This window comes from Geotrypetes seraphini, chromosome 3 (assembly GCF_902459505.1).
Source record: "Geotrypetes seraphini chromosome 3, aGeoSer1.1, whole genome shotgun sequence".
Taxonomy (NCBI): domain Eukaryota; kingdom Metazoa; phylum Chordata; class Amphibia; order Gymnophiona; family Dermophiidae; genus Geotrypetes; species Geotrypetes seraphini.
In genome coordinates this window covers 324,525,633-324,542,867 of record NC_047086.1, presented here as the reverse complement: position 1 = coordinate 324,542,867, position 17,235 = coordinate 324,525,633, and the positions used below count along the sequence as shown (strand labels likewise).

General features: G+C 42.4%; 1 protein-coding gene across 1 annotated transcript in view; it reads right to left on the bottom strand.

Annotated features, from left to right (window-relative positions):
- SLC24A3 (solute carrier family 24 member 3) overlaps positions 1-17,235 on the bottom strand; it is a 560,288-nt gene that overhangs the window by 34,470 nt on the left and 508,583 nt on the right. The window contains exons 13-14 of the mRNA XM_033939286.1: positions 4,141-4,307; positions 1,620-1,734 (exon numbers count right to left, since the gene is read on the bottom strand). Of these exons, the coding sequence (XP_033795177.1) occupies positions 1,620-1,734; positions 4,141-4,307 (282 nt within the window). The remainder of the gene's footprint in view (positions 1-1,619; positions 1,735-4,140; positions 4,308-17,235) is intronic.

Below are 17,235 nucleotides of genomic sequence, written 5' to 3'. Positions count from 1 at the left end.
GGGGGACGGGGAGAGTGAGTGCTGCCGGCAACGGTTAGCTGAGCCAGCGGAAAGGGGAAAGGGAAGGGGAAGAGCGGCGAGCGTTGCTGCAGGGCCCGGGGATACGGATGACCGGGCTCCGGTGGGGAGGACAGGGAAAGGCAGAGGGGCGGCCAGTGGGACTGCCTCCAGCATATATCTTCAATTTCTTTTAACCCCCAATGCTGAACAAGCGGCGCCTGCATATTCAGGGAAGTCAGGAGAGCAAACGCAGGCAAAGAAGATGGTCTGTGCATGCGTCAGGATCGCTCTGCAGCGATCCGTGCAGTCGCTGTGGGGCATGCCTACAATTGTATTAATTTACATGAGGAGGCTTGGTGAATCGATCGCCCGGGAAGACACGGCCATGGATCGCCCAGCAAAGGTAACCTTAGTGAATCTAGCCCATAGTCAGGGTGTAGTGTAAAGCAAAAGGAAACTGTATTGCTGAACAAACAAACATTTAGTAGTCTGTTTCTGTCACAGACTCAGGGTTTAGCAACAGTAAAATTAACAATGGTTTCTCCTCTCTTCAGCAGTCCTCTTTTGGGTTCATAGACAACGGCGCGAAAGACAAAGGCGCGCCCGGACAATTGAGCGCAGCGCGGAGGCATGCGCCGCTCAAAATTACTGTTTTTAGGGGCTCCGACAGGGGTTTTTGTTGGAGAACCCCCCCACTTTACTTAATAGACATTGCGCCGGCGTTATGGGGGGTTTGGGGGGTTGTAACCCTCCACATTTTACTGTAAACTTAACTTTTTCCCTAAAAACAGGGAAAAAGTGAAGTTTTCAGTAAAATGTGGGGGGTTACAACCCCCCAAAACGCCCCCACAACACGGCGCGATGTCTATTAAGTAAAGTGGAGGGGTTCCCCCCCACGCCCCCCCTGTCAGAGCCCTAAAAACAGTAATTTTGAGCGGTGCGCGCCTCTGCGCTGCGCTCAATTGTCTGGGCGGGCCTTTGTCCCGGCGCGCTTTTGACCTGACACCCTCTTTTGTTGCTACAGCGGAGTTCAAGTTACTTATGCCTAAATCTAGGCCTACCTTTAGTTAGGACACTCAGGTCTCAGCCTTCACAAATATATAAATGCACTCTTTACCTTTGCAGTCTTCTATTCCTTCTCTTGTAATCCCTGGGTGGTTACCAGTGGTGTAGCTATGATAGGAAGGAGGCCTTGGGGGTCTGACACCCCCTCCCCCAACACTTTATACCCGGCCCCCTCCAGACCTGCAGCATCCTCTAAAACGGCTGCCAAGAATGTCGAATTCCCCACCAACCAAAGAAATGCAGCGCTTGAGTTGCTCCTCTCCTCCTTGTGCTGCTTCTGTAATGCAGAAGTCTGTGGCATGCCTCCTGCTGCTGACGCTGGGACTTTTTGTACATGCTCAGATCACGAAAGAACTGAACACGCTTTGAGAGTCCTGGAGGTGTTTTGGTTTTATTTTGGATTTCTGTGGTCTTTTTGTGGTCTGCCATTTCCTTCTGTCTAATGTAGAAATATTCATTTTCCTCATGTGTGCTCGGGAAGTTCAAATTACAGTGGAGTTTGTTCAAAATGATATGCATTAACCATGCTTAAGCCTGGCAGAGAAAAGCCCTACCTTGTCGTGCCACTATGAGGCTAGCCATGCAGTCGGGTACGCTGGTTCCTGCTGCAAGGAATGTGATGCCCATGATCACATCTGGAATACCCAGGGTATAACCAATAATGGTAACCTGCAAAGGAAATGCAGATGTGTAACAGACATGCTGAAGGTACCTGCACAGAAAAGCCAGCTCTCAAAGCTAGAAGGAAAGAGACTGCTACTATTACTACTTATTTCTACAGGGCTACCAGACGCATGCAGTGCTGTCTCATACACTTGTGCCAAGCATCGATTCTACTAAGCCAGTGTCTTGTGAGCCGCGGCACACTAAACTGGAGGCCGCAGCTCAAGGGCACCTGGAAATGCGCGGACGTCCACATAATGACATCACAGTACATTTTCAAAGAAGCCTATTTAGGAACATAAGTCTCAGAGTCTGAAGCATAAAGGGTCTGATACTATAAATGGCACCTAAGGAAACAGTATCTATGGCATGTCATGCAATGTTAGGTGCTGTTTATAGAATTGCGCCTAAGGGTGCCTAACTCGAATTAGGAGCCGGTAGGCGTCAAAGACATCAGTGCTGGTATATTAGGCTAGGATTTTCTTGGCCTATAATACCAGCACCTAACACAATCCATGTCCTAACTCCATACCCTAACCACGCCTACTTTTTGGGTAGATGCTGGCAGGCACCTTGGTATAGATGTCTACATGGCGCCTACTGAGTTAGGCGCCTACCTGAAAATTAATTTTTTGAAAAATTGTTTTTAATTGGTTTTTAATGGTGCTGTTCAATTAACAGAGCCAACTGAACCAATTAAAAAATTACCCCCCCCCCCCCTTTTACAAAACCGTAGCACGGTTTTTAGTGCCGGCCACGGCAGTAATAGCTCTGACACCATAGTAATTCTATGAGCTGTTACCGGTGCGGCTGGCGCTACGGTTTTATAAAAGGAGGAGGGGTAATTTAGATGCCTAGTGGCAGGAACTTTTTATAGAGTCAGGACCAAAGTTTGATTATCAGATCCTCAGCTTTTTTTGACTATTGGGCCCGTGTTTGAGAGGAGTTTACTTGTATGATGTTTAGAGATGTTGCTGTAACAGTGGGTCTTTTTTTTTCAGTTGAGCCTTATTTTTTAGCTGGATAATGTGAAGGCCCAGGTTTATTATGTGTTGTCTGGTGTGGTACAGACTTTCAGACTTTTAACTATGTTATACAATCATAAGATAATATTTCTGATATTATTGTCATAGCATTTGAAAAGGCATATATTATTTCTGTGACCTGTTTTGAATGTTTGTACAGAAAGACGGGATAGAAAGTTGAATAAATGAAAAGAGATGATAGGCAATTGATATACTACCTTTCTGTGGTAACAAAGTGGTTTACATACAATACAATACAATCTATATTTGTATACCGCCAATACCTCTCAGAAGTTCACAGCGGTTTACATAAAATAAAGAATACATTAGATCACCACTCTAATCAAAATTAAGATTAGTAAGAACATGTTCCTTAAACAGATGAGTCTTTAAGGCCTTTTTAAAACTTTTATAACTACTGTGCTGACTAACCCGATCTGGTAGGGTTTTCCAAAATTTAGCTTGATATGCCCATGTAGAATTAAACATTCTGGTATATTTTATGTTCTTAACTTCAGGCAATCAGAAGGGAGATTCTTGTCTCAAATTAAAAATCCCTTTACTGAATAATACAACAATGGAGGCATACAATCTGGTATCACCCCATGACGTATTTTAAACATCTTACAAAATATTGACACTGAATCTTTGCTTCCACAGGGAGCCAATGTAATTTCTTCATATATGGCGAAATCCTATCTCCTTTCTTCAATCCATAAATCAACCTAATCACTGTATTATATACAGGTACAGTCAAACCTCGGTTTACGAGTACTGCGGTTTGCGTGGTCTTCCTATGGGCGCGGTACCCCTCTTCCTCTCTGCTCTCCGCTCTTCCCCTTGCCACGCGCACCCCTTGCCTTCCCCTGTGCCTTCTTTTACTTCCCCAGCGTGTGGTTGCTGCTCCACGTCGGCATCGGCGCTCTCACTGACATCACTTCCGGGACCTGTGCCTAGGAAATGACACAAAAGGGTGAGCCGATACCAACGTGGTCATGCCTCATGCCATAGAAGTTAAAAAGGTATGGGGAAAGGGAAGGGGCTGGCGAGCGGCATGTGGGCGCGCCACTGCCCTGGGCCCCACTCATCCTTACTATGCCACTGAATAGCACTCTGTGGCTCCACTTCTTTCAGCAAAGGTAATACGAGTGTGCACTGTGCTTATGAGCTTTTATTGTGTCTCTTGATTTGCATCTTGTGGCCTCTGAACTTGCTTTAGGTTATGCTCGGGTTGATTAGTAAGAGAGAGTCAGAGACAAAGGAAGAGGGAGAAAGTGATTCAGACCTAGAAAAAGACATGTTGCATGCTACTTGGAAAGAGACACTCACACCTTTCTGTGATTACAACTTCAGCCGAAACCCTGAAACCACCTTTGCCCGAACTCACCATCCACACCATAATGTAAGAGAAGGCCGCGATCCAGAGGGAAGTTGTTGCGAATGTCACCAGGAACCATTTTTGCCAGCGAGGCTTGCTGCAGTTAGGCACAGTGAAGTACAGGAGCAGACAAAGTGGCCACGTGATTACCCATTTTGCTACATTGCCTTTGCCAGCTGAAAGGACAAGAGAGAGAAACGTGGATTGCTCATTTGTGTGCGCTCACGTTGCCTCAGAAGTTCAATGTGCAAGCTTAACGCTCTTCCCGTGGCTGCAGATTAAGACAGTCTAACAATACTTTGCAGATACTTCTCCCCTTAATTCCCAACAGAAAGCTTCTGTATCCCCGCTTTCCTTCCATAAGAAAAATAAGACCAATCCAATGCTATCTTACTATTTCATTTGGTTATTTATTATGAAGAATGAGTGTATTCCTTCCTTTTCCATCCTTTATGTGGGCTATATAAAGCTTGTTTCTTGAATGTAATTTATTTATTTACTTTAAAAATTTCTACACTGCCTAAAACTTAAGGGGTTTACAAGGAAAACATGTATAATCATGTAAACCAGGGGTGTCCAATGTCGGTCCTCGAGGGCCGCAGTCCAGTCGGATTTTCAGGATTTCCCCAATGAATATACATGAGGTCTATTTGCATGCACTGCTTTCATTGTATGCTAATAGATCTCATGCATATTCATTGGGGAAATCCTGAAAACCCGACTGGACTCGAGGACCGACATTGGACATCCCTGATGTAAACACACATAATCAAGACAACATAATACGTTGACTCAGAAAAAAATTATCTGACATACTAAAACTAGTGCAAAACTAGTAAAATTTCAGTAAACTAGACTATCAAAATCTAATCTAGTAAAAAGCTGTATTGTGGCCTTACTTTTCTTTAATATTTTTGTAATATTAATATTCGAAAACTGAATAAAAAAATAAAGAAAAATAAGACCGCATTAGGGACCAAAATAAAATGAAAAGCATCAAGACCTGTATGGACAAATAGAATCTGTGTGACATCATTATATTTCAATTCACAAACGTAACACTTGTTTATGTAGAGTTCATTATGTCATAGATCAGGGATCTCAAAGTCCCTCCTTGAGGCCTGCAATCCAGTCGGGTTTACAGGATTTCCCCAATGAATATGCATGAGATCTATGTGCATGCACTGCTTTCAATGCATATTCATTGGGGAAATCCTGAAAACCCGACTGGATTGCAGCCCTCAAGGAGGGACTTTGAGACCCCTGTCATAGATGACTTTGGAAAATACATAATAATCACTAAAACAGCACTACTCCCCTTTTACAAAGCCAGGCTAGCGGCTGCTGCTTTGGTAATCACTCCAACCTCCATAGAGAATTAATAGACATCGGAGCGTTTGCCAAGCAGCTTCGTAAAAGAAGCCCTAAGATTGGTTCATAGATTTGATTTGGTCTTTCATTTGTGAACCGCCAAGGCCTGGAGCATGGTCAGTGCTGAGCTGAGGGTTTTGGACAGCAAGCAGTGGTAGAAGAGAAAAAGATCCTTTGGCATTCAATAGTGACCAATTACTGCTTCTTCACATAGTTAGACATTTCCAGTAGAGAATGACACGGTGACAAAATTCATCACCGTTCCCGTCGCGGGAAACAATCTTCATGTCATTCTTTAAGGAGAGAGGGAAGAATCAGAGTATAATTGGGCACAACCACTGACCCTCAAGCCTTGCATGGAAGAATGCTGGTGTAGAAGGACCGAGGTTGAGATAGACACTAGAAAATGGCATAGGATTATTTCCCGCGGTTATCCGCGGGGAAGGGAACGGTGATAAATTTTGTCACCATGTCATTCTCTAATTTCCAGATCTCAGTGCACTTACGCAGCACAGCACTGAAAACAGCTAGAAACAGACTGCCATCTTTTTGGAGGTGAGGTTGGGAAGACACCATTAAGGACTCCTTTTATGAAGGTGCGCTAGCAGGTTTAGCGCACACACCGGATTAGCGCGTGCTAGCCGAAAATCTACCCCCTGCTCAAAAGGAGGCGGCAGCGGCTAGATTGCACGGCAGTTTAGCGCACGCTATTCCGCGCGTTAATGCCCTAGCGCACCTTCGTAAAAGGAGCCCTAAGTTTATATTTTTGTCTTTGGATGCGAGTGCCCTCCATTTGGAGAAACAATTCCATCTCATGGATAAAAGAATCTAGCCCAGTGCCTCACAATGGGGACTTTAAAAAATGACACATATTCTCATCCTACATTCAGTTTCAGAGTTGGCCCTCACCTTGGACAATGGAGGAAATGAGCATAAGTCCTGTGTGAGAATACTGTAAGACAGCAAGCTGCATAGGAATTAAACATAAGAATTTCCATACTGGGACAAACTGAAGGTCCATCAAGCCCAATATCCCGTTTCCAACAGTGGCCAACCCAGGTTACAACTAGAGAATGACACGGTGACAAAATTCATAACCGTTCCTGTCCCCGCGGATAACCGCGGGAAATAATCCCATGTCATTTTTTAGTGTCTATTTCAACCTCAGTCCTTCTACACCAGCATTCTTCAAAGCTAAGCTTCAGGGTCAGTGGTTGTGGCCATTCATACTCTGATTCTTATGGGAGCCAAGGATAATGAAGCCATTGTGACATCACTGATGTGATTGGCTCTTAGGCACTGGTGGAATGAGGCATTATGACATCACAATATCTTCTCTGGATACCAGAGATTGTCATTCTGTAGTGTCTGTTTCAACCTCAGTCCTTCTACACCAGAATTCTTCAAAGCAAAGCTTGCGGGTCAGTGGTTGTGGCCATTCATACTCTGATTCTTCCCTCTCTCCTTAAAGAATGACATGAAGATGGTTTCCCGCGGTTATCCGCGGGGACGGGAACGGTGATGAATTTTGTCACCGAGTCATTCTCTAGTTACAACTACCTGGCAAGATCCCAAGGAGTAAAACAGATTTTATGCTGTTTATCCTAGGAATAAGCAGTGGATTTCCCCAAGCCATTTCAGTAATGGCCTATGGACTTCTCTTTCAGGAAATTATTCAGACCTTTTCTAAACACTGCAACAAATTCTAGAGTTTAATTACACATTATATGAAGAAATATTTTCTCTGGTTTGTTTTAAATCTACTACTTAGTAGCTTCATCGCATGCCCCCTAGTCCTAGTAATTTTGGAAAGAGTAAACATGCAATTCACATTTACCCTTTACACTCCACTCAGTATTTTAAAGACCTCTATCATTCCCCCCCCCCCCCCCCCCGAGCCATCTCTTCTCCAAACTGAAGAACCCTAGCCATTGTAGCCTTTCCAATTAGGAAAGTCATCCCATCCCTTTTATCATTTTTGTCGCCCTTCTCTGTACCTTTTCTAATGTTACTATATCATGTTTGAGATACGGCAACCAGAATTGGACACAGTATTCGAGGCGCCACTGTACCATAGAGTGATACAAGGGCATTATAACATTTTCATCTTTGTTTTCCATTCCTTTCCTGATACTTCCTAACATTCAATTTGGTTTCATAGCTGCCACCACACATTGAGCCATGGGTTTCAACATATCCTGAACGATGACACCTAGATCCTTTTCCTGGACAGTGACTCGTAATGTGAAGCCCTGCATCACGTAACTATAGTTCGGTTTCCTCTTTCCCATATGCATCATTTTGCACTTGCTCACATTAAACATCATCTGCCATTTTGATGCCCAGTCTCCCAAGGTCCTCTTGCAATTTTTCACAATCCTTTCGTGATTTAACAACTTTGTGTCATCAGCAAATTTAAATTATCTCATTAGTTATTTCCATCTCTAGATCATTGATAAATATGCTAAAAAGCAGTGGTTGCAGCACACACCCCTTGGGGAACCCCACTATTTAGTATAAACAGTCAAATAATCAAAAGACAAACAAGTAAGTTGAAAATTAAGTCAAGTGTTGACGGAAACTGGAGGAAAAAGCCTCAGAATCACATCAGGGAGCAAACCCTCCTCACAACTAGAAAGGATAATAACTTCATCGGCTAAAAAACCCCTCCAGGAACAGTTCTTAAAGATTCTTACAGCTACAGTACTCAAAGAATGGTAAAAAGCATTAGACAAGGCACTTATTTATTTATTTTAAGAATTTATATAATGCCAGGAATCTCAGCGATTTCCAAAGTAACATGCATAAAAATGTAAAAATATACAAAGATTGTTATACAATAACCCAATAAAATCATCATAAACATATCTAACAAGTTAGCAATTATGCACCTTGAGATACTTTCAACCATTACTCATCAGCATTACAAGGAAAAGAGCGCAATTTCAGAGGAGTAATTCACATTCCATTTCACAAGTAGGCATCAATGAATAGCTTAATTTTAAGCAATTTCTTAAAGCTAGTATATTCCACACAATCTTAATTGACCGGATAACTTATGCCACAAAACCTGTAAACGTTTTCATTTTTGTAGCTACATATCTTATATTCATAATTGATTGACATACTAACCTCATACTACCAACTGATCACAATGCTCTACCTTGTGAAAGTGGCGGGGCCGAATCTTGTTTCAACACTTTCACAAGGTAAGTGACATAACCATTTTTAAAGTATTTGTTAGAATCTTTAAGAACTGTTCCTGGAGGGTTTTGTGTTTTTCTTAGCTGATGAAGATATTGCTCTTTCAAATAGTGAGGAGGGTTTGCTTCCTGCTGGGGTTCTGAGGCTTTTTCCTCCAGTTTACTTCAATGCTTGACTTAATTTTCAGCTTACTTGTATGTTTTTTTGAACCCAACTATTTACCCTTCTAAGAACATAAAAATAGCTTTACTGGGTTGGACCAATGGTCCATCAAGTCCAGTAGACCATTCTCACGGTGGCCAATATAGGTCACTAGTACCTGGCCAAAACTCAAGGAGTAGCAATATTCCCTGCTACCAATACAGGGCAAGCAGTGGCTTCCCCCATGTCTTTCTTAATAACAGACTAATGACTTTTCCTCCAGGAACTTGCCCAAACCTTTCTTAAAACCAGCTACGTTATCCGCTCTTACCACATCCTCTGGCAACGCATTCCAAAACTTAAATATTCTCTGAGTGAAAATTTTTTTCCCTCCTATTGGTTTTAAAAGTATTTCCCTGTAATTTCATTGAGTGTCCCCTAGTCTTTGTAATTTTTGATGGAGTGAAAAATCGATCCACTTGTACCCATTCTACTCCATTTAGAATTTTGTAGTCTTCAATCATATCTCCCTGTCTCTTTTCTAAGCTGAAGAACCCTAACCATTTTAGTCTTTCCTCATATGAGAGGAGTTCCATTCCCTTGACCATTTAAACCTACTCTTTGTTTTCTGTCTTTCAACCAGTTCTTAATCCATAATAGGACACTGCCCCCTATCCCATGTCTCTCTAATTTCCTAGTTTATAATTTATGATTTATATAGTTTATGATTAGCTTTTCATATGCGAGAGGTATTCATTGATCTAAACTTTCTCTTCCTTCTAGGAAAGGAATTCAAGGAGTTAAGAATTTTAGCAGCTCTCTGGCGTTTAAATTTCCCCAACTATGGAATGAACTTTCCCTAATTTTGAGGTGTCCCAGTTTCTTCCAACTCTTCCGTAAACTTCTAAAAGCTTTTTTATTCGCTAAACATTTTGAAAACTAACTCTTGTATTTCAGTTTATTTTTTAAAAAAAATTATTGTTAACCGCGTCGATCTTCCTTTGGTTGAAGACCCGGTATATAAGATTAAGTTTTAGTTTAGTTTATTTTAGTTTATAACATCTGTATTATAATGCTTATTTTCTGAAAAACTGAATACAGTATAGGGATAGAACAGGGAGCTATTTTCCATCTATCTTGGCAGGTCTTTAGCAAGTTAACCACTGAAATGATTTGTATGGAAAGTCAGTTGTGTAATACTGTATGATACAGCAACAAAAGAGCTTTGTGGCTGGTTGTTGTTCTACATGATACTATGAAGAAGAACTTGGGTTCTGTTTCCAAGTCAGAACTTCCACTCTCCTGGTCACATCAGCCTACAAAATAGGGAGGAATAGCCCCCCTCCCCCCAGGTAGTTGTAAATGAAAGCTCACGGCATCAGATCTTAGCCCTGGTTCAAAGGGAAGAGATGGAAACAACCAAGACAAAACCAAAATAAAACTGAGTTGTCATACCAAGGGGGTTATACTGTCTGATCCCACTGATTTTCTCTTTTAAAACAGCTGTTCTACAAATCTGCAATTGAGAAGGATTTGCAGAACAGCTGTTTTAAAAGAGAAAATCAGTGGTGTCAGGCAGCATAACCTACTTGGCATGACTACTCAGTTTTATTTTGGTTTATGACTCGGTTGAATAGAAAATAGAAAATCTGATAGCTTTGTATTAGATGAAATAGGCCACTACATGTGTAGACATGTACTTCCAGTTTTTTAATAAACTGCAAATACACCATGGGTGTATAACCAGCACTGACTCGCTTGCTCCCTTATGACATGAAGTGATAGGGTCACCCTACACAGAAGCTGTAATAACAGTAATAAAACTGATGCAATGATACAGCTCATGCTAACTTTGCTACACAATTGTTAATTTGGTGACATCTGCTGGACATACTACAATATTGCAAGTGGCATTCAATTCTACAGAGTAAATGTTAACATAGCTACACAGAGAAACAAAAAAAAAAAAACAACTCTGTGGAGTGACGATGTTCCTAAATGGACTTTATTTGAAAGTGTCAAAGTTCCAAAGGTACACTGAAATCATCCACATAAAATAATTCCATCCACATAAGAGCCTTAAAGGACCTAGCCCGCTAGGGATACAGGACCCAACAAGGTCCGCGTTTCGACAAAAAGTCTTCTTCAGGGGTCCCTGGGGGTCCTATAAAGGTGAGTACGTGAGAAACAATTGTGTGGTGAGCCGGAAGTGAGACACTGCTTGCAAATGCACAATTGTTTCCCACGTACTCACCTTTATAGGACCCCCAGGGACCCCTGAAGAAGACTTTTTGTCGAAACGTGGACTGTGTTGGGTCCTGTATCCCTAGCGGACTAGGTCCTTTAAGGCTCTTATGTGGATGATTTGTTTTTTGGGGTCAATTCCTTTTGTTTTTTGCTTATAGCTACACTGAGTCCATTCTCGATATTCATGCGTTCCCGATGTTTGATTTCACGTATCCATAGTGGCATCCATTGTGACCAGTATTCCCCATTTGCACCGCTGTGCTTGCGTATTTACTAGGGTTACCAGATGTCTGGATTTCCCCGGACATGTCCTCCTTTTTGAGGACATGTCAGGGAGTCCGGACGGCTTTTCAAAACCTGGTACTTTGTCCGGGTTTTGAAAAGCTTCCTGTTAAAATTGCATTGGGAGGGGGAAACCGCGCATGTGCGGATGCAATGTGGTGATATTATGTCACTTCTGGATGCATGCGTGGATGCCATCTGGGGGCAGGGCTGGGGGTGAAATGGGGCGTGATGCAGATGGAACAGGGAGGGCCTGTGGGCGTGGCCATGGGTCCAGATTTTTCTTCGGGAAAAACTGGTAACCCTAGCTTTTGCAGACCTGCTCTAAAACAATAAAAGAAGCTCTCTTTGCTTTCATTTTCACTTAGCATCTGGCATATGGCCCCCAAGTGTCCAGAGAGTGAATTACAAGCATCTATATCTAAGCATCTAAAGAAAACATATAAAAATGCTTTATAAAAAAGAAAACTCATAAAAATGCTTTAGAACATAAGTTAAGTTTTAAACAACATAAAGTTAATAATTTATTATGATAGAATAAGATTTAAGCATTCTAGAAATAAAGTTAAATAAAAGGGTTTTTGTTGGCCGATGACTGGAGCAAGGAGCGTGACAACTAAGCTGATCAACTTGATCAATTCAGTCTATGACCGTGCGTAGGCTCCATTTCTGAGGCCTTTTCCCGTTATAGCTAAAAAGTGAGTGCACTTCTCTGAATAAGTGATAGTGGAATTTTTTCTAGTATATTATAAAATAAACCCACCAGAATGTTTGAAAAAAACACCCAATTGGGCAGGAAAATCAAACTGAATCAAAAAATCGATTCAATAGGCTAAATGGAATCAAATCAAAATTTTTTTCCCTGAATCGGGCAGCACTAGTGGGGGTGGAATATCTGAGTTCTCCTTGGTCTGGGAAGCAAGGAAGCCCAGGTCAAATCTTACCACAGTTCCTTGTGATCTTGGGCAAGTCATCTATTCCTCCATTGTCTCAGGTACATACTCAGATTGTGAGCCCTCGAGGGACTGAAAAATACATACTATGCCTGAATGCATACCACTTTGACAGCTTTTGGGCTTACAGGCAGTATAGTGGTTTCTTTCATATATGTTGGTGTACTCCTGAAATCTCAGCTTACCCTGTACTCAGCAATTATCATCAATTCTCAAAGGCTGTGAAAACTCAGAGCTATCCATAGTCTCCTATATGCTGATGTTCTGCACTCCCGTTCTCATGTATTTGTACTGTATGTTACAGGCTTGGTTACTACAGTGCTATTTATGCTTGTATCTCTCAATCGAACCTATAAAAACTTCAAATGTTACAAAATATAGTTGCTCATTTTCCTTGTAACACAAAAAGACAAGGTCATATTCCTCCCTTATTCTTTCAGTTGCATTGGCTTAAATACAGGATTCAATTTAAAAATACCAGCTCTGACATTTAAGGCTATGCACACTGCTGTCCTTCTTTTCCTCTCTGTTCTGAGAATTCCATATGTTCCATCATGTCTCTTACAGTCTTAAACCCCCAGATTCTACATATCATGCCCAAATTTCCATGCCTAACTTTGTGCGCACATCAGAAATGCACGTGCAAATAAATCGACTAATTAACTCGGAACCATCAATAATTGGGTATTAACAACCAATTGACAGTCTTAAAAATCCACATGCACATCCCTGTGTACTATTCTATAAAGCATAATGTCTAACTTTAATTATGCATATCTGAAAAGAGGGGCGTGGCCAGGGAGTGTTTCAGGGCCTTCCACAAAGTTGGGCGCAGATTTACAGAATTTGCCCAAAATTTGGACACTGGCATTTACACCTACGTTTAGCCAGCATAAGTATGGTGACAAAAAGCTAGGTTCGGAGGTTCACATTGAATGCTATTCTCTAAAGGGCACTCAAGGTTTTTGGCGCAGGATTTTCGGCACCATTTATTGAATTCTCTCTTAAATGGCCATAGACTGCTTATTCCTGACCCCTCATTTGCACACTGGGAATCAACCTGGAACAGTGCTTTCTTTATTCTTAGAATAATTTACCTTTATCACTCTGATTGGAGTTATCTTACACACAAATTAGAGCTATGCAAAGTGAGTTGGTTGCACTCGGGGATGACAGGCAATTGCTAAGGTGACCCCACTAGCTTTTCTGTTAAAGACCTTGTCTGTGTGACTTTCTTATTAATTGTAGTTCCTTTTCCTTCTTTTTAGTTAGTTTGTACACCACCTTGACTTGGTTTTCCAAATTAAGCTCTATAAATAATAAATGATACAAGAAATTAACAATAAATAAGAAGGATTAGTTGCTAATTTATTCAACATTTCAGTTCATAACAGGAAGGCTGGGTGGATTGCTAACACCTGTTGACTATATAATTGCCTGGCTCTGCCTCGATTCATACATAGTAACACAGACGGCAGATAAAGACCCGAATGGTCCATCCAGTCTGCCCAACCTGATTCAATTTAAATTTTTTTTTTTCTTAGCTATTTCTGGGCAAGAATCCAAAGCTCTACCAGATACTGTGCTTGGGTTCCAACTGCCGAAATCTCCGTTAAAACCTACTCCAGCCCATCTAAACCCTCCCAGCCATTCAAGCCCTCTCCAGCCCATCCTCCTCCAAACGGCCATATACAGGCACAGACCGTGCAAGTCTGCCCAGTACTGGCCTTAGTTCAATATTTAATATTATTTTCTGATTCTAGATCCTCTGTGTTCATTCCACGCTTCTTTGAACTCAGTCACCGTTTTCCTCTCCACCACCTCTCTAGGGAGCGCATTTCAAGCATCCACCACCACCCTCTCCGTAAAGTAGAATTTCCTAACATTGCTCTTAAATCTACCACCCCTCAACCTCAGTGTGCTACTATGGGGCTCATATTTAAAAAAGATAGAAATCCAAAAGACGGAATCAACCAGCACTTGGATGTCTTGCCAGTGGTGTAGTAAGGGGGGTGTGGTCCACCTTGGACGCGGTCTTCCTAAGGGCATGGTATCCCTCCTGCTCTCTGCTCCCCCCCGCTCCTCTCCTTGTTGTCTGCGCGCGCCCTTTGCCTTTCCTGGTGCAATGTTGCTGCCTGCGTTAGCATCGATGCTCTCTCTGATGTCACTTCTGGGACCCGTGCCTAGAAAGTGACATCAAAGGGCGAGCCAACACCGACATGGGCATGCTGCTGACACCGGAGAAGTTAAAAAGGTCCAGGGAAGGGGGGCACATGTGTGGCAGGGTGGGGGGGGGGGGTGCGGCGGCGAAGAGGGCATCTAAATCTTAAAGGGGGGGGGGTGTTAGAGATGTGTTTTGGGCAGGATTAGGGAAGGCTTTGCACTTGGACGTTTTACAGTAATAAACATTTTATAAAACGTCCACGGCACAGTTTGGATGTTTTGGGCTAGACCTGTTTTTAAACAAATAAGGGCCAAAAAGATACCCAAACTGACCAGATGACCACTGGAGAGATAAAAATATGGCTCCCACACTCTCCCGCAGTGGTCACTGATCCCTTCCTACCCCCAAATATCTGCATGAAATAGTACATACCTGTCTTTATGACAGCTGAAGATACTATGGCTAGCCCAAGCAGAGCTGCAAGCAGGTCTCTGGAGTACACTGGTGGGCAGTGCAGTGGACTACAGAGTTGAGGACCCAGGTAGTACGCTTGTGGTGGAAAGTGTGAGCTCACCAAAACTAACCAAAAATCCACTGTAGTGACACCTGCAAGCATAAGGGCTATTGGGGTGATAGGCAGGTAGGTACAGTGGGTTTTGGGGGAGTTTTGGATGGCTCACCCTATAATATACGGGGATTATGGTGAGATGTGGACCTGGCATCCTTAATGTGAAGTTCACAGCAGTGCCCTCTAGGATGCCCCACTGTGTGGCCAGTCCTTTAAAAAAATGCTGGCCCCTCCTACATGCAAATGGCTCATTTTGAATGTTTTTCAATTTGGACTATCTTTTTCGATAATGGCGAAAAAAAATAGATATCTAGTTGGAGAAAACATTTAGCTGGGCCATTTTGAAAAAAGAAAAAAGAAAGATAAGACATCTTGTGGGTTCAAAAATGGACATTTTCACCCAATTTTTTGAGAAAAACGTTCAAAGTGAGATGTCCTATTGAAAACGCCCCTCCATGCTTTTGGGAGTCTTGGAAATTTCTGAACCAGACAGACCTATTTTCTTAATATGTCTTCTTGGATTGTTTATGATGACTACAGTGATCTGGATTTTAGATTTTGGTTACTCGTTTTTCAAATACAAACACAGGCATATTATGCTCATACAGATATACAAGGCAGTGGAGGATTAAGGTCACAAGGCATTCTAATGGGAGAAGTAGGATTTGGACCTTGGCTTCCCTGGTTGTCAACCCACTTCTCTCACAACTAAGCTACTCCTCTACCCCAGTGAACCTCTTTCTCTTTTTGAGATTATAATTAATACCTATGTTTAATTTCAAAGTTCATTCATACTTTCACTTAGGAGCTTAAGAAAACAAAGGGAATGATTTAATTTAATAGGTGATATGGAAGAGGTGCTGTGAGAGGACTGCCAGAAATTTTTACTGGTAAGACTTTGCTGAGGAAAAGGGAAGCCTAAGGTTAAATAGATAAGCTCAGGGACTTATTTTCTTTAAGTACTTTGCCCACTTAAGGGAGTTTTAGATTTTTTTTTTAGCATAGGAAGTCTCTGTTAGTGTTCATAGGCTAGCATCTTAAGGGGCTATTTTAAAATTGCTACAGTATCAGTATAACTTCTCCCTCGTTATTCGTGGGGGATAGGGGCAGAGCCGGACCGCGAATGGCAAAAAACCGCAAATATACGGCTCTGACCCACCCCCGCCTCCCTTCCGCCTTCCCCTGGCATCCCGGCCTTACTTGGTGGTCTAGTTGGTTTTTGGGGCAGGAGAGACTACGGGAACTCCTCACAGCCATTTCCTAATGGCTATCTGCATGGGGCAGGAGCGTAGGAAGATCGCTCCTGCCCCGAAAACCAGCTAGACCACCAGGTAAGGCTGGGATGCCAGGGGGAAGACAAAAATATAGGGTTTTTTTTACCCTCTTCCCCCCCAAAAAAATTGCGATTATGTGAAATCGCGAGTAGGGAAACCGCGAATGGGGAGGCGGAAGTGTACAGCACAGCTAACAGGCACAGGCAGCTTCAGTTTAGACTTTTTAACTTAGGGCTCCTTTTACAAAGGCGCGCTAAGTGTTTTAGCGTGTGCTTAGCGCGTGCTACAATGCCGCACGCGCTAAATGCTAACACTTCTATAGAGCTGGTGTTAGTATTTTTCGTTTAGCGCATGGATAGTGCGCGCTAATCGTTAGCACACGCTAAAAATGCTAGCGCACCTTAGTAAAAAGAGCCACTAGTCATTTAATAAGACAGAACTATCAGTATAATTTGAAAGCAAGTTATTTGTGAATTTTTAGTTTAATGTAATTACTAGAGAGAGTAACTTTTACAGAGAACCTTGCAGGAGTTTTCTATAAGCATCAGGATAAACACTGTGTTCAGTTATCTGTCAATCAAACCACAGTGACTGATTAAAGACAAAAGTTCAAAAGGACCACTGACATTAAGGTGCCTGATTCCCTATATAAGGGGCAGTGAAAATCAGCAAGGAACTAAGGGCTAGATTCACTAAGCAAACCTGTTTACGACCCCTTAGCGAGCAGATTTCCCTCTGGCCCGATTCACAAACCTGTCCTGCGATCCGCTTCAAATCCATGCATGCAAATGAGGGGAAACACATGCAAAGTAGGCAGGAACGCGATTCAACAAACAAATTTGGGGTACCGATTGGGCTGGCCAATCAAGACTGCTGGGGACCCGTCGCGCAGGTCTCTGC